General features: G+C 39.6%; 2 protein-coding genes across 2 annotated transcripts in view; both read left to right on the top strand.

Moving 5' to 3' along the window:
• Positions 1 to 24,323, top strand: part of LOC125902822 (ephrin-B2a-like) — a 250,422-nt gene that overhangs the window by 96,244 nt on the left and 129,855 nt on the right. The gene's annotated exons all lie outside the window — the stretch shown is intronic.
• gpc5a (glypican 5a) overlaps positions 1 to 24,323 on the top strand; it is a 226,018-nt gene that overhangs the window by 71,840 nt on the left and 129,855 nt on the right. The window contains exon 7 of the mRNA XM_049599439.1: positions 21,049 to 21,169. Coding sequence (XP_049455396.1) covers positions 21,049 to 21,169 — 121 coding nt within the window. The remainder of the gene's footprint in view (positions 1 to 21,048; positions 21,170 to 24,323) is intronic.

Below are 24,323 nucleotides of genomic sequence, written 5' to 3'. Positions count from 1 at the left end.
TAATCAGGGCTGTTGTGGTAAATAAAAGGGTTGACCCACCTTTAACCTCGGCTACTGTACCATGGCTACGAGGGCCATGATGGATGGATGGACCAGATCAGTCTGTATGTGAAAAAACAGAAAGACAAAACTGGTGGAATTAATATACAACATTGGGCACTGATATAGAAGAATGATGTCACGCTCCCTCTGTGGGTGGAAATCTGAGCTTCTCCATTCTTTTTTTGTGGTAGATGGTTCGGCTGCTCGTGCATGGTAGTGCATGTAGGTCCCACTGTGTGTATCCCACTGGCTAGCTTATCACTGTAGCTCTGCACTGTGCTCATACGGTGGATAGTCTACTGCTAATAACGTGTTATTGTGGAATCATAGCACCCACTCTGTGGTTACCCCATATGTTAACTATGTTAGCACTGTAAGCTGAAACCATTTCCCTCTTTGGAAATGAAGCTTTTATTTTCCTTTATTTCAGAGATAAGAATCAATAAATTGTGAAGACAATAAAGCCTCCACAAAATAGCATTTTAAGTCTTGTGTGTGATTTATCCTGGCTTCATAGGAGTAGAGGAAAAGTCCGCTAGTTGCTAGGCTAATTTATACAATGTAAAATGCCATAGGCTTGTGCTAATAACGTTAGCATGCTGTATTTGTTCCAAAAACATGTTTAGAAGAAGCCAGCTGTTTTGTCTGTGAACCTTGTGAGCTGTAGTGAACCAAACGTAACGTTACCTTTGTTAAATGTTGTTGTTGTCCCTGGCTTCATATGAGTAGAGGAAAAGTCTGCTAGCTGCTAGGCTAATTTATACAATGTAAAATGCCATAGACTTGTGCTGAAAATATTAGCATGTTGTATTTGTGGGGAAAATGTGTCCAGATAAAGACAAGTGCTTTGTGAATGCTGCGAGTCATAGTGAATTTGTGTACTTGTGTTTGAAATTGTTTATGTAAAGCCACATTTTATGTGTTTTAGGTGTGTTTGAATCAACTAAACTTTACAGCACTTCACAGAAACCCCACCACAGACTAGTGTTTGGAGGTGTAACTGCAGAGTGACACAGAAACACAACCGCACAAGTATAAATGCTCACAGCGGCATAGGCCACGTGCATAGGCTACGGCGTAGGCTCTGCATAGAGCTGACGCACAAGTAAAATCCACCTTTAGCATTATTAGCTGCTGGCTGCTGGTTCAGCAAGTGTGTGTGCAGACAATCCCAGCCAAGACACTGAATCATACGCTCCCAAAGTCATTAAGCTTTTTAAAGGTCCCTGACACACGGAGCTGACGGTCAGCTTTTGGTCAGTGTCAGGCCATCATTAAGCATCTGTAACTCTGGTTTTTGTGGTGTGTCCAGCATCGTTGTCACAAATCAGCCCTTGTTACCTGTTTTATGGCTAATTCAGCCTATTGAATCGGCGTTGGGGCCTGTCAGTGAGAGAAATCACTGTGACTGGCAGTTCAGCTTAGCAAACAACAGAAGTCAAGAGGGTGTGAGATCAAAACTAACTTCTTATAATACTGTAGATAAGATTATTTTTTAGCCATTGAGCTCTTTAGCAGAAAGTGAGGCGACGCAACAGTTGGCCTCCGTCGCCACGAGTTCTTTGATGTTGGTTTCTTGTGTCTGAACGTTAAAGCCGCATCACATAATGAATAGTCTGACTTATGATAAGCATTTTGTGAGGTTGTTAATTGATCGCAAACAGAAACTGTCAGTTGAAGCCGACTGCATTGTTTACAACAGCTACAGATGTAAACAACCTGTTAATGCCACGAGAAAGCAATTGTTGTGTTAGTCCCTGTATTAAAAGATCTGTCTGCCATTTGATTTTAGTGCTTTCAATTCTTAGTGGGGCTGCCCTTTTGTTTACGTTTGGCTTACAGATTGTGCCTTAAACAATATTTACCAGAACAGTAATTGCATCTAGATGCAGCTTGTACAGATTTTCTGCCTCGTGCTTTGAATTTATTCATGTGTCTGCGTCACCAGACCTCCTGGACTGCTTCTGAGTGTGTTTCTCTCTTTTTTTCCTCCTTAAATCTCTAAATCGTGGGATCTTTGTTTTATGTGCAGCGTAGCACGAGTGAGTGGTGGTTTTGTAGGTGTACGGTTGTGTCAGGGTTAAGATAAAGGTGCAGTGTCCAAAAGCAGAACATAAATATTAGAAACTCTTTCTCTAATGTGTCATATATATAGTATTCACACAGCAGATGCATAATACCTGCATTTTCCACTCAGTCTACTTCTCTGAACTTGTTTGTCCTCCATTGCTGTCACTCTTTTAAATCTGGTGACTCACAGACTGCTTTGTTTGAAGAAGCCCTGAATAAAACTCAAATCACTCTGACTGGTGTTTTGCAGCTGTCACTCACCTTGAAGCTTTCGAGGGCCCACAGAAGGTTTATGAGCTTCTTCACCATTAACGGCAGCTTTTTTTTCTTTTCCTTCAGCCCATTCAGCCGCTGTTTCGCCGAGTGAAAAAGAAGAATGGGCCTGAGAGCAAATATAAATAACAGTTTCACAGGAGTGATTAGGCTGTTGGTATTTTGGTCCCCTTTGCCGATGTGTTGTTTACTGCCGCGGATCCACAGTGTTCTCTCAGAGGTGTAGTGACAGCGCGGAGGATCTCAGTGTCTGTGGCTGGCGAAACAGCAGCTGTGGCTACTTGTTTCTGCCAGCTGTGGTAAAATAATCAAACGAGTGAGGACAAAAGCCAAGACACACAGTACAATCTGGAGCTCTAGACTGGGCCTCAGTGGTGTCTGTGTGGGGCCTTGAGTTAGTGTTTGACACACAGCGTGCTGAGCAATGTTTATCTAATACATCACTTATTATGATTACTCAATATGAAGGAAAGCCATTACATCATTTGCACGACGTAATGCCTACAGAATAATGATACCATCAGCGTTTAGATTGGTTCTCTATCAGCCTCACTTTCCAACACATTGTCACTGCCAGCCTGTCAAATACCAACGCATGGTCAGTGGCCCTAATCATCAGAATATGAGACACTTAGTATCCCTCTAGCATCAGTTTTGGACGCCTGGGGACAGCGTATTGATTTCCGCTCCTCACATGCATTGGGTCTAGTTTTCTTTCTTTTCATCCTCTCTTCTAGCCATTGTTGTATTAGTCCTGAAATGTTGTTCCTGGGACAGATGTAAGGCTTTGGGTAGCCCTGCACTAGAAAATGAAATAAAATAAAATAAAATAAGATGAAATGAAATAAGATAAAATAAAATAAGATAAAATAAAGTGAGATAAAATAAAATAAAATGAAATAAGAAAAAAATAAAATAAAATGACATAAAATTAAATAAAATACAAAAATGAAATAAAATAAAATAATGAAATAAATTGAAATTAAAAAGAAATGGTACGGCACCTTTCACAGAAATTAAATTCACAAAGTGCTTCACAAAAGAAAACAATAAAAATATGCAATCAGTAAAAACAAAGGCAATACAACAATTAAAGCAAAAAGAGGCCATAAAACAAAGACTAAATAGAGGCCACTGAGGACCCTACAAGAGACTCACCAAGGAACAAGCACTAGACAGCTATAGGGTGGGACAAAGGCCATTTTGAAGATGGATCTTAAAGTGTTTTTAAAGGTTTCTAAGGAGACTGTAGACCATATACATAATGGAAGAGAGATCCATAGTGTTGGAGCCACCGGTTTAAAGGCATGATCGACTTTTGTCTTCAGTCTAGAGCAGGAGACAGCCAGTAGGCCCTGGTCAGAAGAGCTAAGAAACCGATTGGCGATACAGGGATGGAGAAGGTTAGAGATGTACTCAGGTGCTTGACCAAGGAGGGTTTATACATGAGAGCAAGTATCTTAAAATGAATCCTAAACCTGATGGGAAGCCAAGGTAAAGAAACCAAAATGGGCGTGATGTGTGTTGTCCTGCCAGCAGCAGCGCTCTGGATTATTTGTAGACAAATTGTCCTTATCACAGGACATGCACACAATACATGTGTGTTGCTGCGTTCCAAAACTTTGTTTATCTCAGCGTGCAGCCATCATGCTCTGAAAATCAGCTGCTTGGGAACGACTGCGTGCCATGACGGTGTTGCTCTCACTTTTGAGCATGCCTTCCATGCGTCTACATTAAAAGCTATGGATTTGAGGCTGCAAAAACCACAGTATGTGTACAGGACCTTAAACTGCATTTGCTGTTACCACCAGTAACTACAGATGTCACCAAATCAACCAAGACTCAAATCTGAGACTGCCATTTTAAAGTTATTTTGAAGTATCTGTACCTCATTTGAGTATTTCCATTTTATGCTACTTCATGTTTCTACTCCACTGCATCTCTGACACAGATAATTTTACTCCACTACTGTACTTTATTTAACATCTAGTTACTTTAAGATTTTACACACAAAACACATGACTAACCTCATTAGTATGATGCATTGTTAGATGTGGATCTGTTTAAATTAAAGTACTTAACATGTAAGTTAATATATTAAAAGTTATTATCCAAAATAAAACTTCTCACTGGCAGTGGCTATTGTGTATAGTGAGTACTTTTTACTTTTCACACTTTAGAAGTCTAGTGTGTACATTCTAAAAAATAATCCACTGGTTCAACTTAAAAAATATTAGGGTAACACTTTGCAGGCATCTTTTTAAGTAGTTCCAACTCTGGCATTATTGAGTTAATCCTATGAGTCTTATATTATCTGACAGACTCTATTAGTTTAGCACAACCCACATGATTTGCTTTAACCTCAAGAAAACTTAATTAAGTTGAATCAATCACATTAATTCAAAAGTTGTGGTCATATTTAGTGGACAAAGTATTTTATTTAAGATATTCTAACTTATTCATTATAATTTCATCCCAGTCAAAAATGTGAAAAATGTTTTGATTTTGACCAACTTCTGAAAATAAGTAACTGACTCAAACACATTGATGAAACCAACATAACTTTTAATGCTAAAAAACATATTTATTTTAAGCACTATCCACTCAGCCAATAAATAATTTTTAGAGTATAGGAAATGGAATATGAGAAGTATGTTTTCTTTAGTGTATAATCATCTGAAAATGAAAATCATTAGGTTTTTGTTGCCTTAGAATGAGCCTTTTAGGGAGTGGCCCCTCTGCTATGTTGCACCACTATGTTTCTACAGTAGCCTAGAATGGACAAACCAAACACCGGCTCTAGATAGTATCATTCGCATTTTGGCGTTGGCCAAATGGAAAAAAATTAGATTTTTTTTCTTAACATAAAACTGTTTTATTCAGTGTTTTTACCAGTTTAAATCAGCGAGCCCATTTGTTTTGGAGTGGAGGAGACCTCTGTGGATATATTGGCTCTGTCTTAAAACCTCTTGAACACCTAGATCTTACGTTAGCAGAGATAAAAGGTGAGCACACATTAGTAGGTGCTGGGATAGTGGCCTGTGAGCTGTAGAGTGTAGGGAGAAACACTGGTTTGTTGTGTGACACTGCTATTTTCAGTGTTTTACTGGTTTTAATCACCTGGTCTATTTGTTTTTAAGAGGAAGAGACCTCTGCTGATACTCCCGCTTAAAACCATCTAAACAGAGAACACTGAAAGAATCCTAACTAGGAGCTAAACCCTGGCACATGGGAGAAGTTTCAGCTGGTTGCAATCTTCAATCCTCACCACTAGATGCCACAAAATCCTACACACTCTTTCTTTAAGTACATTTCATTGCAAACAGTTCTGTACTTTAATTCAGTAAATTATCACTTCTATCACTGCCCTTAACACACAGCGACAAGTGTCCCCTACATAGCTGTTCCCTGTTAGAAACAAATGTTAAAAATAATAACAGCCATGTTATGGTTTTCTTGCCAATGTGCACATGCTCAGCCAGCATGATATTAAAAGGTTACAGATCTATTAGCGCTCACCTCCATGTGTTTTAATTTCCGCCTGCTTGTACTTTTGAAGTAAAATAAGAGTTGCAGCACTGCTGAGCATAGCACTGACAAATTACATGTTAATATCCTGCTGAAATATCCCAACACAAGAGTGCTGCAGCATGTTTCTTCAAGCCTTATTACAATCTGTTTGTGCTCCTTCAGCTTCACTGCTGGGCCGAACAGACACCTTGTTATGGAACGGTGCCATTGTGAGAGGAAGTCCAATCATTGCTGAAGTGTTTACTTTAAACCTGACATCCTGCCTCCACTGTTTGATAGCCTGGGAATAAGGGTGTTGCTCCAGGCTTGTTGATTTGTTTATGCGTGTTTACAGAACTCCTCATAAATCCATAATCATCCTATCAATGTTTTTCCTCTGCATCTCCATGAAGCAGGTGTTCAAATTTGGACAAGCTTGGTCAGTTGATGAAGATGGCAAAGACGACTAATCCTCTTAAGTTTGGTGCCAGAGAGGAAAAATGTTTTTCATCAGAGTGATGATTCTGATAATCTGCACTGGATAGAGACCAAGAAGTCAGTACAGGAGATTCTGCAGGATATTTGTTTGTGTTCTGCATTAAAAATAAAACTTTCAGACAGATGGAAAAGATGCAGCATGCGTTGCATCGTGAAGACAATACAGCTGGGCGTTAGTTTGAATGTGCGCGTGTTGATCACTGATATCATAAAAGCTCTGATGAGTCTTTTATTGTCTGCCCTGCTCTTACCACATCTGTTTAATCCTGAACATTATTGTCCTTGTGGGGCATTAACACCTTTAAAAATCCCCTCTTTCAGTGACCATCTGCTTTTATGAGGCCATTGTACCTCCTAGATAGCTAACTTTTCCATTTGTCCTTATTACCTGCCATAAAACTCAAATATTTAAGAGGTGTTATAAAAGTTCCTTTGCCATTTGAGGACTTCTGATATCTATTTGGCATTAACAACGCGCACAATGCTGTAGCTCATATGCACATAGAGCCACTTAGCTGCGGAGGGAAATTATCGGTGCCATATAACACGCCCTTTACAACCCTAATAATGGATTCCTGTGAATGTGAGGTAGGTGTCATTTTGGGCATCAGTGTTACGAGGTGCGGCGCCATACGCTAGCACCTGTTTATGTAAATGTGTTTAAAATGCTGTTTAGATACAGTGTGCTTGGGATGCGTTCAGTTTAGCTGTGGCTATTGAGGTGCAGCGGGAGGTTACAGTGACAGTGTTGGAAAGAAGACGGCACAAAAAAGCTGTTCATTCAAATACTGATGGACATTAGTTTTGTTTTTCTGTTTGAAATGTCATTGACTTTGAAACCACCACCTGTTAACACCATGGTGAACTGGTGGCGTAGTGTTTTTAATGAGGGAATTGGTGGAAAAAATAACCTCTGATATTGACTCTTCCCCTGTAGTTTGAGCGTACTGTCTGTTTTCAGCAGCTCACACTGTGCTCGTCTTGTGCAGGGATCTTGGGGCTCATTGCCATTTAAAGAGCAAGTGTCGTAATTTCCCCAAGCAGTGCGTGTTGTAAAAAAAAAAAAAACACGAATGAATAAACAAAGCGCCGCTCCTAAGCTGTTGTGTCGTCGTTTCAGAGACCAAATGAGCAGAAGCATTACAAGTGTGTTCAAGTGAATAACTCAAAGAATAAAAAGTTTCATATTTGATTATGTGAACACACCGACACCGGTCCAACTTTATCTCCTGCAAAATATGTTTCTATTACAACTAACTGGCTTTTCCAAATACATTTGGAGGAAGCATAACGTTGCTGGTATTACACTCCCAGGCAGCATTCTTCCAAATCCAGGAAGTTTCAAGATCAATAACCAGTTACTCTTTATTTGTTGCCATGGGGAATTTTGTTTTGGACTTGTGTTTGGCGTTGCACTCCCACAATAAATTAACAAATAAACAGCACAGAGTAAAAACAGTATCAGAACATGCACATCATAAAACCACTAACCATAAAAAGAAAGATGTTAGTTGACAGAGTCTGACATTCCTGCACTGCAGAGAACCCCCTTTTTTTGGTGGTGCTTCAAGTCACCTTTTTAATATTTAACTAAGACTATGATATTTTGCTGACCTTTTCCAGTGCTTTGAGTTAATAATACATAACCAAAAAAAAATGTTGATCATGTTGTAGTTACATTTTAGGGAACTAAATTAAGTGCAGTACATTGTTCGGTAAACAATTTACAGATGCATTCAATATTAACATTTAATGCTTTGCAATGTTTCCTCGTCATATTGATTTAAAAAAAATAAGTTAGGCTTGTGGCGTGTTATGTGTTCTGATAGGTGACACAGGATTGGATTTTCACGCCTGTCCCATCCCACTCTTACAAAAACATCCCTATCTATCAGGAGTATGACTCCCATCCCATCCAGTGTCTATGTTGTGTTTTTAAATAATAAAGAAAATGGCCTTTATTCATATTAGAACTGCATATTTATATGTAAAAGCTGAAAAAGCTTTATTTTGCTTTTTTAAATTATATTTTTGTAGTATATTTATCATATTTTATTGTAATTTTTCTGTTTTATATTTATGTGATTGACTGTTGCAGTACTTTGCCTTAAATTTAATTCCTCTCCTTATGTTTATTGTGTGTTTATTGTATGCACCAAACACCAAAGCAAACTTGGGAATTAACTTTTTTGTGATTCTGATTCTAATTCCTACAAACTCGGGCATTAACAACTTTGATTTTTTTCAGGTCAACTTATCTGTCAATAAAGTCGACGTCGAGTCGACAAGTCATTCGATGACGTCATCACATTGACACATTGACACATTGATTTTACGACTGCGCGGACTCCGCTCTGTGCACCAGTGACTGCTCGGCATGTATTTTTCACATCGTGGGGATTTTTTACGGACATTTTTACAGGAAACTACAACGCAGAAGTGCGCTCGACTATGAAAGCCCGAATGACTGTGGACATTCCTCGCGGAGTCCGCTCCGCTTAAGTATCAGTGTAAGCCAATCAGAGGCAGCGATTGCATTCCATATGCAAGCACAGAGAGAGAGAGAGAGAGAGAGGGAAAAAACACATGACTTGTCGACTCCTCCTGGGGGGTGTCGACTTGTGCCACTGACGTCGACACGTCGACAAATCGGCTTTTCTGTTAATGCCCTACTACAAACATGTTGCAAATGATTAGCACATCTAAAAGGAATCACCATTAATGTGTGACAGAAAATAACAGTGTGATATTATGAACAAAGGATCGATTTCTCTTCACTTAACACTAGGGCTGCCACTAACGATGATTTTCATTGTCGACTAATCTGTCGATTATTTCTTTGATTAGTCGACTAATCATTTCATCAAAAAATGTGTTAAAATGTCGAAAAATGTCGGCCTGTCTCTCCTAAACCCCAAAATTACGTCATCTTGTTTCATGCTCACGCCAAAGGGTTTTAGTTCACTGTCACAGGAGAGTGTGTAAAGCCGCCAATATGTGAACCTAAGAAGCTGCAGTAAGAGTATTTTGGGGTACTTTTATAGTGCTTTTCTATGAAAAATAACTCAAACTGATTAGTCGACTACTAAAATAGTCACCGATTATTTTAATAGTCGATTAGTCATCGATTAGTCGACTAATCATGGCAGCCCTACTTAACACCATGACATGTCTGCTTATACCTACAGGCATATATTTCCTCTGGGGGAACAAACTAATTGCTGCTGACATTAGATTGTTAGCTCAGTTGTTATGTTTCTTGTCCCACCTGCTCCAGTTGAATTTTTTTCTGTCTTGTCTGTCACGTGATGAATAGTGAAACTGACCCCCATCCATTGAGGAGATTTTTCTGTCTTCACTTTTAGGGAGCTGACATGCTGTCAGTCTTTATACACAGTCCATGGTTCTCATGATAAAAATTCGTATTTGCTGTAAACGTAATTAACTTTGATTCCTGTCTTAAAATATGCTGTGATGGGTGCTTGAATTTGACGGAATTAGGCCTGGAAATTCCTTGAAAAGTTCTTGAATTTGATGTTTAAAAAGGTGTAGGAGCCCTGATAAAAATAGTGGATGTAGCATTGGTTTGGGGATTCCCGTTTTGAAGCCTTGAGTTTGGTGTTTTGGCCGTCGCCAAGTTGGTTTTTTGAAGGCAAAAGTGACCATATTTAGGCAAGATGGGGTGGATCTGACTGAGAACCTGAGGACACTATCAGCAGACAGCCTGTCACGCAGAGCAGCCTGCCCTTAGATATGCACAACTTTAAGTCTTGAATTGTATAAAAAATCCCCCTGTAAAGTTGTCATGAATGAGGAAATTAGCTGTAGAGACCAAAACCAATTCTTGTAGCAGGCTGTAAACATGTTTATTGCTGCTGTAAAGTTGGGCATTCAAACATGAGGATCTATGGGGATTGACTGGCCTCTGGAGCCAGCCTCAAGTGGCCATTCAAAGAACTGCAGTTTTTGGCACTTCCATGTTGGCTTCGTTTTCAGCCAAGGAGGTAACTGCTTGCTCCCATCCAGCTGGAATCCCACAGGAATCCCATGACTCATGGAATTCCTGGAAAAATGTCACTCTCTGCTTGGATGTATGTGCCATCAGCTTTTCCTAATTATACATCCATCCATCCATCCATCCGTCCATCCATCTTCATCCGCTTATCCAGGGCCGGGTTACGGGGGCAGCAGGCCAAGCAGAGCACCCCAGACATCCCTCTCCTCAGCAACACTTTCTAGCTCCTCCTGGGGGACCCCAAGGCGTTCCCAGGCCAAATGAGATATGTAATCCCTCCAGTGTGTTCTGGGTCTGCCCTGGGGCCTCCTACCAGTGGGACATGCCCAGAACACCTCCAGCGGGAGGCGCCCAGGAGGCATCCTGATCAGATGCCCAAACCACCTCAACTGACCCCTGTCAATGCGAAGGAACAGCGGCTCTACTCCGAGGTCCCTCCGGATGTCCGAGCTCCTCACCCTATCTCTAAGGCTGAGCCCAGACACCCCAAGGAAAAAAACTCATTTCCACAGCTTGTATTCGCGATCTCATTCTTTCGGTCACTACCCAGAGTTCATGGCCATGGGTGAGGGTTGGGATGTAGATGGACCAGTTAATTGAAAGCTTTGCTTTCTGACTCAGCTCCCTCTTCACCATGATGGACTGGAGCAGTGCCCGCATCAGTGCAGAAGCCACACTGACCCGCTGATCCATCTCATGCTCCATTCTACCCTCACTCGTGAACAAGACCCCAAGACACTTGAACTTCCTCGCTTGAGGCAGTAACTCTCCCGCAACCCGGAGGTTTCCCTAATTAGGTGAAATCTGTGAAAAGAACCCAGACAAAAGCTAAAATACTGAAATCTATCAATTACAGTAACCCAAACTTTTCCAACTTTGGCATTTTTTCTTGCTCATGCTCTTTTTCATAGTCAGAAGCACAAGATATAGATTTTCTGGGCCTTTGTAAAGCCTAAAAAAATCAGAACTTTTAGCTGTTCTGAATGTTTTTAATGGAAACTCCAACCTTGATTCTTTTTTTTGTTTGCTTTTTTAAAACACAAAATCCTTACCTACTTCACATAAACATGGTTTATTTTGACATATAAAGGTGTTATGTTCACAAATTTGTAGATAAGCATTTATGTCCAGCTGCGTTTTGTCATTATCATAACCTTTCATCATGCAATCTACTTTGTTTTTGACATTTTCTCCCTTAATGGTGTTTGCCTCACCCTGTTAAGAGTGCACTTACACATTCTTTTATGTCTCTGAGTCCTGCACAACTTTGTTTTTATGAATTATGTAATTAATTTGTCTCCACATAAGAGCAGGCCCCGACATCTCAGTACAACAGTGTAAGTACAGATTCCTGACACAAAGTGCCCATTACCCACCGACCAACTACCAGACCATATTAATTACCGCTGCCACCTTGCTCAAACAGCTCTGTCTGGCTAATTCCATAGTGTCCTCCTGGCACAAGTCAATACAACTTCAAGGCTCAGGGCTTCCTAGTAATTGGAACAAACATGGCAGTAGTGATGTTTGCAGCTAAATCTTTGCCACAGGCACTGTTGACTGCTGTTGTATTATCCTCTTTGTCACAGCTCTCAGTGAAGGTACACAGTTCTAGATACACATTCTGGCAAACCTTGTAATCCTGATTATAATAATCCTTTATGAAAATACCTTATTACAACCTGTCTGCGAAAGTTTTGTCAGTCAATTAATTTATCTGATTCATGAATTTGTGCACAAATAAAAATGACACTCCTCAAACAAACTTGATTTGGTGCACATATTGTTGAATATAAACACACACTTATTTACTGCAGGACGTATGGAAATCTTGATATATTATTTAATTACAGTGCGGCAGAGTTAATACAGTGTGTTTATTACCATATTAACTCTGGGTTATTGTACCAAACAGATGTTTGTTTGAAGCATGGCCCTGGTGTTGATTTTACACATTAAACTGCATATGTTCTCGTTGTCTTGCCTAAAGTATTTTCTGTCCTTTTCTGAGCTTAAGTGAACAGGCTGCTTTGAAGTGGCGGACTCTCCCAGATCCTCTTTGTGCTCGGCAGTGAGCCAGAAGGACTTTTGTTTCCTCAGTGACAACTGGAAGGCAGGTATTGCCTTCTAGCCTACTAACCGCAGGCCTGCTTTGTTTCTCACTCAGCCAACCATGAACAGTGTGCAGGGTCTACCTCCTTCATCTCCCGAACCACTGAACTCCTCTCTCCATAACATTTTGATGAAGGCGCTCTCAGGAAAAATGCATTTTTGCATTTAGACAGCCAACTTTTTTTCTTTTTTCTTGCACTGCCTTGTAAGGACTTTGGACTTTGATTTTAGATTAAAATTTTAATGAACAGCATTGGCCCTTGCCTTGCTGCTTCTTCAGGTTTTTAAGTGGCCGGCTTCACATATTCGCCAGGAAACAATTGGAAATCGGAAAACTGACAGTTTCATCACAGTAATTATACATATGAACCCACAATTGAAAGACAGATGGTGTGGCTGCCAATAATTAACAGGCATGCTCTGATGCAGTTCGTGATTGATGCATTAAAGGCAGCAGAAGCATACTAATAGATTTAAATAGATTTAAAGAAGTTAGAACAATCTGTGACCTGTTAGCCTAATGATGTCGCGCTCGATCAGCAGCCATCTGTAAAGTACTGCCAGAAATCACATCTGTATCTTAATTGTAAGCATTGCTTTTAAAGTAGATTAAGCAAAATTTGAAGAAGAAAATCAGGAAGGAATATGCAACTTATTTATAACTATTTTTATTAACCTAAAAGCTGCTCATGTGTAAATGCTGCGCTCACAAATTGTTTCTGCTGCCTCTAAGTGCGAAAAACAATCAGTTATTTCAAGTAGTGCATTACATTTTTACTGGAAAGTAGGAAATTCTAACTTCCTAGTTGGAAATTTTGACTAGAACACCTCTCGAAGTTGGATTTCCAACTCGGAAAGTCGAAGGCAAAATCCAATATGGCTGCTCCACGCATTAACAGTTGCGAAAGCTGTAGTACAATACAGTTTATTAGCCCTTCTATCTTGCTTGTGTCTCACGAAAACAGTCTTCCTGTCCAACTTCTACCTGTGGACATGTTGCAACAGTGTTTGCACAAACTACAGTGTAATGCACTGTTATCAGCTGGCATTGCTAACAATGGCTAACCTAGCTTGAACTGGTATTGCTAACATGGTGGTTTTCCAACATGTACTGGAACATGATCAACTTGGGTGTGACGTCATTCCTAGTTCCGAACTCCGACTTTGGAGGTACATGAATTGTGCAATTGGTTTCAACATTCTGATTACATGGTCTAGATATTTTTGCAGGTATCTGCTTTACATCTCGTGCACAGTGTGCAGGCTAACATATTCACTATAATGCTAAGTAATTCCCTGAGCAACAACCATAGCAACAACACAGACGATGTTTATCAGCTTTTAGTGTCCCCGAAAAGTTAATTTTGTAACTTCTATGCAACTTGCATTTCTGCATTTGGTTGTGTTTCCACTTTTTTTGCTGCATATGTGTTGTCAAATTGGTAAGAATTGGTGTGTTTTCCATAAGTTGGAGTGTGTTACGTGACGATCAATTTCATGCCTTATTCCCAACCGTTCCTTGTCACAGCCTCAATCAAAAAGATACACATCAGAAATTCCATCTAAGACAAATATATTAGAAATAGAAAGCATCAAATTTGTCTCAGTGGCTTGCATTTTTGTGTTTCATGCACAACCACAGTATTACAGTGCACTGGATTGTGGAAAAGTCATGCTCCTCTTGTGCTATGATAACAACAAATTGCTTCGATGTACCAATCCTATCCTGAGGTCAAGGAATGAGGCAAAGGAGGCCTCAAATTTCTTTGTTCCAGACGTGAAGGTTTTGCACTTCCAGACAAATATAGTTGGATGAGATAGGGATAAGAGCCAAGAATAAAATGATTGAAATTTTCAATCTGGAGCTGAACAGCTAGTATGAGCAAAGATGAGATGCAAACCAAGAATCCCTTTGGGGGGAGAAGGATATGGATTATAGGATCCTTCTGCTGGTCCACAGAGACACAGGCAATCACTCAGCTGTTTGATATCCTCTTGTAGCTTGTGCTTGATGCTACTGTGTGCTTTTTACTCACCCTGAAGAATACGTGATGACTATGATCAATGTGTTTTATCTATGACACCTTTTAAGGAGCAGACCCTTATTTTCTGGGGTTGCAACTCCCCGAGAAGCTTTGTGTTGCATTGCCAGCCCTGCAGCATGTTATAAGAGATTGTATGTGTTTCAGGTTATGGATCCCAGTGGCATAATGAAATAGATTGCTTACTGAATGCAAGAGGAGCTGCCGTTATATATGTGTGTATGTGTGTGTGTGTGCATGGTTACAAGTGATATTTTATATATTCCTCCACATTTAACTGCACTAAATTCATGCATGTCGGAGGTTATCACAATATAAAACAGCTCTTGGCCATAACATACAGTTTTTTTCATACAGATGTGAGGCCATACACATTTTCATTGGGTGCAAGTGGGCACAGATGGCTCTGATGTAATCTCCTCAATCTGCTATTAATCATACTGTACAGAAAGGAGGAAAAAGACTGCAGTAAAGGTCATGGCGAGGTGGATTTTGCACTATTTGTTACACAGGATGGCGTCTCATGATAAGCAACCTATGAGATTATCAAACGCTACAAGTGCGTGTGGGCACAGTAACCTCCCCTTACCATCGATTTTTTACCTTTATTTTTTTTTAACAGGCATACCCTTAACAATTTATAGCAGCATCAAGAGCAGCACCAGACCCAAGGACTATCTTCATTCCAGTTCTTACACATACAATCTCCATCTCAGCAGGTGTGTCCAGGGATTAAACAGAGCTGGAGGCAGCAGGATCATAGCTCCAGTACACACGGTTCAGGTGCAGTTTAGTCCCAACACATCAGCCTCAAGCCGCAGGCGCCTGCTGCAGCGAGCAAAGAGGGCCTTCACTTTTGCACTTACATTTTGGTCGATGTGCACAAGGAGCCAAATTATTCAAACGAATCATGTTATGGCAGAAAATCTGGGAACTTGTTGACATGCACTGCAGTAACCTGGTTACTCTAAAATCAGACATGCAGCTAGTCAACCCACAAGATGTCTCCACTTTCCTACATTCACACTGACTTTTACATGAACAAAATTTTTTATGAGAGGTGTTATTACTCAGCTTTGGTTGAAGAGAGGTGTGTGTGTTTTGATGTAGTGTTGAATTTTTTGTTAAATTTTTTGATTTTATTGTATTATTTTATCTGTGATTTTATCATTTTATTTTTTATTTATTTATTTTATTTTTTATTTTATTGTATTTTTATTTTATTTTTTATTTTATTGTATTTTTATTTTATTCATTTTTATTTTAAACTATCAAATATCTTTGATAGTTTTTAACATATTTAGTCAACCTCATCCTTTTTTGGCCAAGTTTATGTTTACAAAAAATACAGGCATTTTTAGTCATCAGATTATATTGAACATTTTAGTCAGCCTAATTCGTCAAAAACAATAAGTTTGACATTTTATTCACAATTTATTTCACATAAGATTTTCTCTTACCATCATGTGGTGAACACACAGATTGGTCTAGTGGTCTGATAGGATCAGTTTAAGGAAGACATCAAATATGGGCACAAATATCACCAGACTATCACAGGGCTGACACATAGAGACAGACAACCATTCACACTCACATTCACACCTCATATGGTGCAGTAAAAATGGTTTAAAGTAGAGTTGTTGCAACACCAATATCATTATCAGAAATGCCTCTAACACTGCCTAAAATGCTGAATTGGATATCTGCGAGTACGCTAGATTATCCACTGCTCTAATACCAAGTAATTTATTAATAAACTGTGTTTCACATTTGTATAAAATGTCAGTTTTCCCAGAAATCAATTCATCTTCTCCACATAAAAACAGTAGCCTACACAGCAGGTGGTTTAAAGTGGTTTAATGCTAGCCATGAGCCAAATGTGAGCAATATTGGCAGTATTTTACACTGGAAAGTCTCGCCGGTAAAAAGGCAATGGCGAAGGCTTTAGTTTCACAGTTCGTAGTATAGGCTACAGCTGCTCCTTTCTTTCAACGGTATTGAATCAGAGCTTGTTATTGGTAGAAATGCAAGTTGAGGTATCACAATCAATATCAGCAAGGCAACAATGGCATACATACATCTCTAATTTAAAGAATCCAGCAAAGCTAAAAAAAAAAACCCCATTGAAACCCACAGACCAAGAACTTTTCAACAGAGCAAAGCAAGTCTCTTAAAGTGTTATGATACACCGAGTTTCTCCTGTTAACTCCCAGGAACATCCCCACTCTGTGTGGCAGTTTTGGTGTGATGCACTTTGACTGAAAAAGGCGTTTCTGAAGAAAAAACAGCTATAAAACACTGAAGGAAATTCACAGAGCATCAAAACACTCCAAATCTAGTCTTTTTATTTTCACAATTAGAACCACTAGGCCCAATATGAATGAATCAAAAAGTCTCTAAGAGCTGTAACATATTATTTCCCTCAAATAATTTTGAAAGGGTTTACGTCCTTGAATCCAGGCTCTTCAGAAGATGGTGTCAAGTGCATGTAGCCAAAATCAACAGCTCCAGAAACACTGAAAAAAAAAAAGATAAAACTAGAAAAGCACTCAGAGAGTGCAGACCTCCGCCAAGTAAGTGATATTCCCTCCCCCTCTGCATCAGATTTTGCAGCCTGCATCACAATTAGGTTATTTGCATCACTATCATTATTAGGTTATATATACCTTCACCATGGAGACACTGTGGTGTATTTATTTCATTTTTATTTTGTACCAACACAGAATATAATATGTGTTTTTGTATTTTTCACTTTCTTTTTCTCCAACACACCATTAATTTCAACTTTAGAATTACAACAATATTTAGCAAGTAGAACAAGATGTGCTTTCCAGCCACCAGATGGTGCTATGCTATTTTCACCATCTTTAGAAATTGGAATTGCTGCTGAGGCTGTCCGACGACAGACTTTTTTTATTATTTTAACCACTTTGCTTCAACCGATCACCACCAAAATTCTATCATCTGTTCCTTGTCCTATTATCCACCTTTCCTGAAAATTTAATCAAAAGCTGTGCATAACTTTATGAGTTATTTGGCAGACAAACAAACAGACAAACAGACCAACGCCGGCGAAAACATAACCTCCTTGGCGGAGGTAATGAAGAGACTCTTCAGATACAAAAAGAATGTATTTATTCCATGTGCAAAAGATGTTTGCTGATGAGTTCATGTGATAAGGGATAGGATTACATACAATGGTCTTTTCACCTTTGTCACTTTTTTTTGTTGCATTGTGTCACCTTTTGCACATGGAACACATTTATTCTTTTACCATCTGATGTTAAAAGTAAATTTAAAGGAAAATGACATGATGAGTCACACGATGGAGCAAACTCTGTCCCAAATGATGCGGAAAAGAAACTTCAATAATGTCTCAAAAGATTGTGTTTTTTTTTATTTTATATAAATCTGCGGGAGCAAAAGCGTTTTTATAAACACATTTTGGCAATGTGCATCTGCTCTCCAAATTACCAAAGCACTTTTGTTGTAGACAGATTTTAAATGTTCACTTTAATATTTCATTTGACGCAGCTGCCAGAAGAACAACAGCAACCACGGCAGAGACGGAGAGCACAGAGGCCACATAGAAAGAGAAGAAAGGGCCGAATAAGAAAAATAATGGTGATAACAGACTACTAGCTGATAAAAATTTCAAAAAGGACACTGAATGGCAGCTGTATTTTTCCAAAACTAATCACTTGGAGGCGTTATGACGTGCAGGAATTTACATCAAAATTACATCTCAAGGACCCAGACATCAGGACTGAATTTGAATTCTGCCATGCACCTTTTCTTTTAAATAAATTAGACACCGTGCTTCCTGCACTTTATTTATTCATACTTTTTATGTCTTTCTGACCTTGTTTTGCTTGAAGAGCACACACCAATTTGTGTGAGCTGCCACACAACCACCCACCGGTCATTTAAGCCACTGATAGTTTTTTATGTTTTATTTCTAATTCTCTGATCCAGATATTTAAATTCAAAGAGGCACTGGGCCGACACCTCTGTGGTCTGCTGCGTCTGACGCACACACATACCCACATACACACACATAGCGCTCAGTAGGTCTTTCAGCAATGAGTGACTTCACCTTGATCTACTAGTTTGATTAAATGATATGCTGGAGATTGAGATGTGAGTGAATTGTGCTCACTCACCGGCTGCCATGGTCAAAGTCATTACAGGTGACAGACTGTATTCAAACTAAAGAGTGAGGAGTCCTTGAGGTGAACTGAAGCCTGTTACCGAGCTATAACAACAATGAACTGCTTCAGAACAAGGATTAATGCTGCATATTGAAACGTTAAAGCACAAATCATAAATGAATAGTTGAGTGTACTGTACTCACACACTGCGGTTTAATAGTTTCATATCAAAGAGAGATGATAAAGAGCTTGATATATGGTTTTTCATAAAGCGTACATGTACTGTGATATGAAGCCTCGCAGCACTGCAGCAGAGACACACGGCTGCTCATGCGCACATGTGCAGGTGAATCATGTTTCACCCCCACATCACAAATCCCACTGTAACCGCAGGGGTGTGCCTACAGATGAATTATACCATCACCATGTGTGAGTTCAGAATATCGATCATTTTTTAGTATTGCTCCACAAGTGCAAACTGATAATGTATTGGGCTTTATTCAGTGTCATCTTTGCTTTTCCAACACATCACCTTTGTATTTCTCGGGGGTGAAAGAAGTACTCTATTTCTTAGAAGTACCAATACTACGATGTAAAAATATTTCATCACAAGCAAATATCCTGCATCAAAAAAATTAAGTTAAATTGAAATAAATTTAAAAAATGTATAAATTAAATTAATTAATTAATTAAATATAAATTAAATGTATTAAAAGTAAAAACTCTCTCTGCTCTTTCTGCAGATACTATTGCTTCAGTGTAAGTAGGATTTTACTGTTGCTCAGGAGGCAGAGCGGGTTGTTCACTAATCAAAAGATCGGCGGTTCAGTCCCTGGCTCCTCCATTCCACATGTTGAAGTAACCTTGAGCAAGATACTGAACCCCAAATTGCTCCCGATGGCTGTTCCATCAGTGTGTGAGTGTGTTTAAAAAAAAAAAAAAAAAAAAAAAAAAAAAGTCTAGTAGGTGGCTCTTTGTATGGTAGCCTCGGCCACCAGTGTATGAATGTGTGTGTGAATGTGACTCATAGTGTAAAAAGCGCTTTGAGTGGTCGGAGGACTAGAAAAGGGGTTATATCCTTTCCCGAGTCAAATCATGCCGCACTGATTTGCGTTTCCTTCGTCAGTTTTAACATGCAACATAACGGACTCCCTTCTCCCCCTGAAACAAGCATGTGTCACAGCATTTTTAAAAGTCTCTGTGTGTTCAGCTCTGAGTACTGTTGTAGCTGAATTTCTGTGCTTCGGAGTTTAGTTTCTCTCCTGTGTCCTGTTTTTACTTATCTGCTCTATTTTACTGTTTCATGTTCACTCCCACCTGTATAGGAGTTAAGTTACTGCTGATGAAAACCTAACATTTCCTTATTTTGCTGCTTCACAATAAAAGCCTTTAAATAACAAAATAATAGGGGAATTTATAGTGAAGAATTTAAAGGAAATTAAATTTGTTTGTCACCGAACTAAAGGAACTTTGTAGCTGCTTTGCTTCAATAAAAACAAGTCTGTTAATACAGCAGGGAGGAAAATAAAAGCAGAAACCGCCACAGTGAGATGTTGATGAAGAGCTGCAGACACCTCTGCAAACAGCTCACCTCCAACAGGTAGTCTTCTTTCACCTGCGCTGCTGAGTGATTTACATAAAAACACTTGCAGCAAAATAGCAAGGGACTTTATCCACAGATGAGGCCATTGCTTTTAAATGTCATCACTCTGGAGCCACATTCAGCTCTTCAGCCACTCTCCAGTGGATATGGTTATTTTTTTAACATTTAACATTAACGTAAAATGATTCTTACAGTAGCCACCTGTAAAAATGTGTAGCTTATACACTAAATAAAAAAAAAAATATTTTCGTAATACTTCATAATGACCTGTATCCCAAACACACACCATGTGAAACTGTACGTGGGCAACTGTGCACTTAATGGCTATGGACTAGTTATTAATGGTGATAGGCTGTGTTGCCTTCACTATAAGGCTCAAATGTTTTGCACCTGCAGAGTGATGCTGTGTTTTTTTGGCAAAAAATGTGTCTTTTAATAATGAAGATTGCTGACTGCTGCCTTAAATCTTACATACTGCTCCCTTAACAATGCATTGTGTGCTTATGATCTTAACGTGGAGAGAAACGAGTACCTACTCCTGTCAAATAAATGTTGTGGAGTAAAACATACTCACTCAAGTAAAGTACGCGTGGCTCAGAATTATACTTAATTATGGTATGTCTACGTTATGTACCTCTAACTAGCCACCAGTGGTTCTCATGTTGTAACAGGACTGATGGAAATATGAAAACACTTACAAACCTCTCTCTGTGTCTTGTATTTTGTTCACAGCTACACCCTCCGTGTGGTTGGCAATGGGATCAAGGCTCAGAGTGCCAACCCTGAAGTCAAAGTGAAGGGAGCAGATCCTGTAATCAATCAGATCATTGACAAGCTGAAACACATCAATCAGGTGAGCCTCTCTCTTTCTCTCTTCATATTTACTGTACGTACATTATACCATTTCTTCCTTTTTTTTTTTTTGCAGCTCCCACTCCACTTTAAGTCTATATTTCCATCCCTCATTCAGTCAGACATATGGTAACTGTCTCCTCAGGCAATCTGCTAATCCTCTGTGCGTCTTTGTTGGTTTATGGAACATTAAGTATTTCTCGTTAGCTTTTGGCTCGTTCTTCAAGGTACACAGAAACGACTGCTGAAGCCCTTTACTCTTTACCTTTGAATAATTATATCTACTTTCATATTACCAGTAAGTAAAGGCTAATAGGAAACTATTCTCAAATGCAAAATCATCTGCGGGCAATGAAAAAAAAAATCAATCATTACACATTTAGAAACCCATTTGGTCTGGTTTGCGTGTCTTCATATTTACAAAATTCTTTCTCTGCTCTTTGTCGAAATCAATGTAGCTTTTCTATCAGCCAGCCTGCTCCTCTGCAGTTTGTGCTGCTGCGGCTCCTTTCACTGCTGTTTATCTCTCAGGATGATGAGATTAGGGCAGTTTACGGGAGCACTTTCTCTTCTGTAGCTTCAATAACAGCTGCTGTAGCAGCCTCCGGGTTGTTGCACTGCAGCAGCAGCTTCACATGTCTGTTGCTTTGGTTTCCCAAGTGGCAGGCTGAAGGCCAGGTCATCTCTCTTGACCTCGCGCTGGCACCCCCTCCCTGACTAATTCACACCATCTGTGGGATGTCAGAACACATAAATCTATATCATAACCATTTGAGAGTGCCTGATCTGCCTCGTTGACATTCATTGTGCATATGTCTTCTTCTCTGTGTGTTATCAGTATCTTAAATCTGCTTCTTTATATGTCCTTGTGGTTCTGTGTTTATTTTTACCCGCAGGAGAAAAACTGTTTTATGAGCCTGAATACTCAGAGATTGTTTATCTGCTGTGAATGATTTACTGTAACCATGAAACAGATCATAATCGTCAGATCAGCAGAGATTATATCATCATTTATATTCTTGTGAGAGTAAGCACTTTGGTGTAACTTTAAACCCTCTGTTTATTTCACCAAATGTCTTTTGCACATATTCTCCTCTTTTTCTCTGTTGATCTTCGTCTTTGCTAACAACGTCACAGTAATTGTGCTGTCATCTTCTCAAGGTCAGCAGAAATAATCGAAGTCATGTCCATTTATCTTACAATATTATTCTTGTGTTAACATGCATGTTAATTTACATAAGAATGTCACCAACATTTTAGTCAACATGATCTCAGAGCAAACAGCAGGCTTTTCCCGACCACTCCAAGACAGCGCCTTATCTGAATGAACAGAAAAAAATCTACGCTGACGGCATGGTGGTGCAGTGGTTAGCATTGTTGCCTCAAAGCAAGAGGATTCCTTGTTCAAGTCCAGGGTGGGGGAGCCCTTCTGTGTGGAGTTTGCGTGTTCTCCCTGGGTACTCCAGCTTCCTCCCACAGTTCAAAGACATGCAGGTTAATTGGTGACTCTAAATTGGCTGTAGGTGTGAATGTGAGTGTGAATGGTTGTCTGTCTCTATGTGTCAGCCCTGTGATAGTCTGGCGACCTGTCCAGGGTGTACCCTGCCTCTCGCCCGATGTCATCTGGGATAGGCTCCAGCAACCTCTGACCCCTCACAGGATAAGAAGTTACGGAAAATGAATGAATGATGACAGAGTGAACAGCAGGCTTTTCCCAGCCAATATAAGACTTGGGCACAGCGTTTGTTTGTTTTTTCACAGTGCCTAAATCAAATGAACAGAAAAAAAAAAATCTACGCTGACACATTTTGTTGTGGTTTCTGGATGCGCTGCTTTTGTCCTCTTGTCTGTCGCTGTGTTGGAGTTTCACTGTGGACGAGGCTCAGGCAGCTCTTCCACACATGCTCATTTCTGAAACAACATATGATCAAACAACAGTAGTTATTGTGATAGGCCTATTGCCACAATGTACATGTGCATAAGGCATCAAGTGCTGGAGGGTGCATGAAAACAGTCATAGCCATAATGATGAACTTTTTAAATTCAAGATGAAGCACAACCACAGTAGGCACCATCAGACCATTATAGGCAATGTCATTTACAATTGCTCAAAATAAATGAAATGAACGGTGCATCAGGTTCATTAAACATAAAAAGCAGATATAATGACCAATCAATAGTCAGCGATTCACTCATTGATCCCTAGAATCATGTATGTCCCCATCTGTGAGGAACTTTAAGATCCAACTTCATTACTATCATCTTATCTTCAAGACATGCAGACTTTGTACAAATTGGTCCTGTAAAACCTACAATAACAGTTTTTTTGGCCTCTTGGGGGGCAGCAGAAACAAAGTGTGAACATTGACATATGATTATTTTTAAATTAAAATGGTGAACTTGTTAGTTCCTTATTTACACACCTAGCAGTAACAGAGCAACATTACCACATATTCTGAGTTGTGTTTTGGCCACGTGGTGGATGTAAGTCCAGTTTTCACTCTTTTAGTTTTTAGTCTCTACCAACTCCTGAGCGAAATATCTGGCTCTTTTGTTGCTGACTGCTCCATTACTTTCACCAGCTAGTTGCTAACTGTGTCTGTCTGCTGTTTGGTGGTTGACAGTTAGGGTGCGTTCAGACCTAGAGTTGTCTTGCTTTGGTCCGAATCAGGGACTAATTTTGTTACAATGTTGCATAATTGCCTAGAGTTGGTTTGTGTTCTCACGGCAGCATTAACTAACGGACTAGATAAAATGCCTTGCGAGAGATAGCTGCTCTTGATTGGTCAGAATTTCAATGCGGGAAAAATCCAGGAAGTAAACAAAACGTTGACGAAGAGTACACTTGCAAGGTAAATGTGACACTTTCTAATGTCACAATGGAGGGACAACTGCGCAGGTTGATTTTAGCGCTGGTCATCGTGGACTATATTGCTGTCATTGTTCATTTTAGGCAAACCATACAGTTTGAAAACGAGGCGTGGCTCCAACTAGAAAACAATGTTTTGATGCATTGGATATGTTGAATGTGCATATTAAGGCAGTACAGGAGGAGGTGCACATTAATAATCCTCCAGGACTGTAACATGCTCATGTTTAACACAAACAATGTGTCATGTGACTGCAGTTGGTTCAGATCAAGGTCGGAACACGTT

Source organism: Epinephelus fuscoguttatus, linkage group LG2 (genome assembly GCF_011397635.1).
Source record: "Epinephelus fuscoguttatus linkage group LG2, E.fuscoguttatus.final_Chr_v1".
In the NCBI taxonomy this organism is placed as follows: domain Eukaryota; kingdom Metazoa; phylum Chordata; class Actinopteri; order Perciformes; family Serranidae; genus Epinephelus; species Epinephelus fuscoguttatus.
The sequence above is the reverse complement of the archived record's forward strand: the minus strand, read 5'-3'. Positions and strand labels throughout refer to the sequence as shown.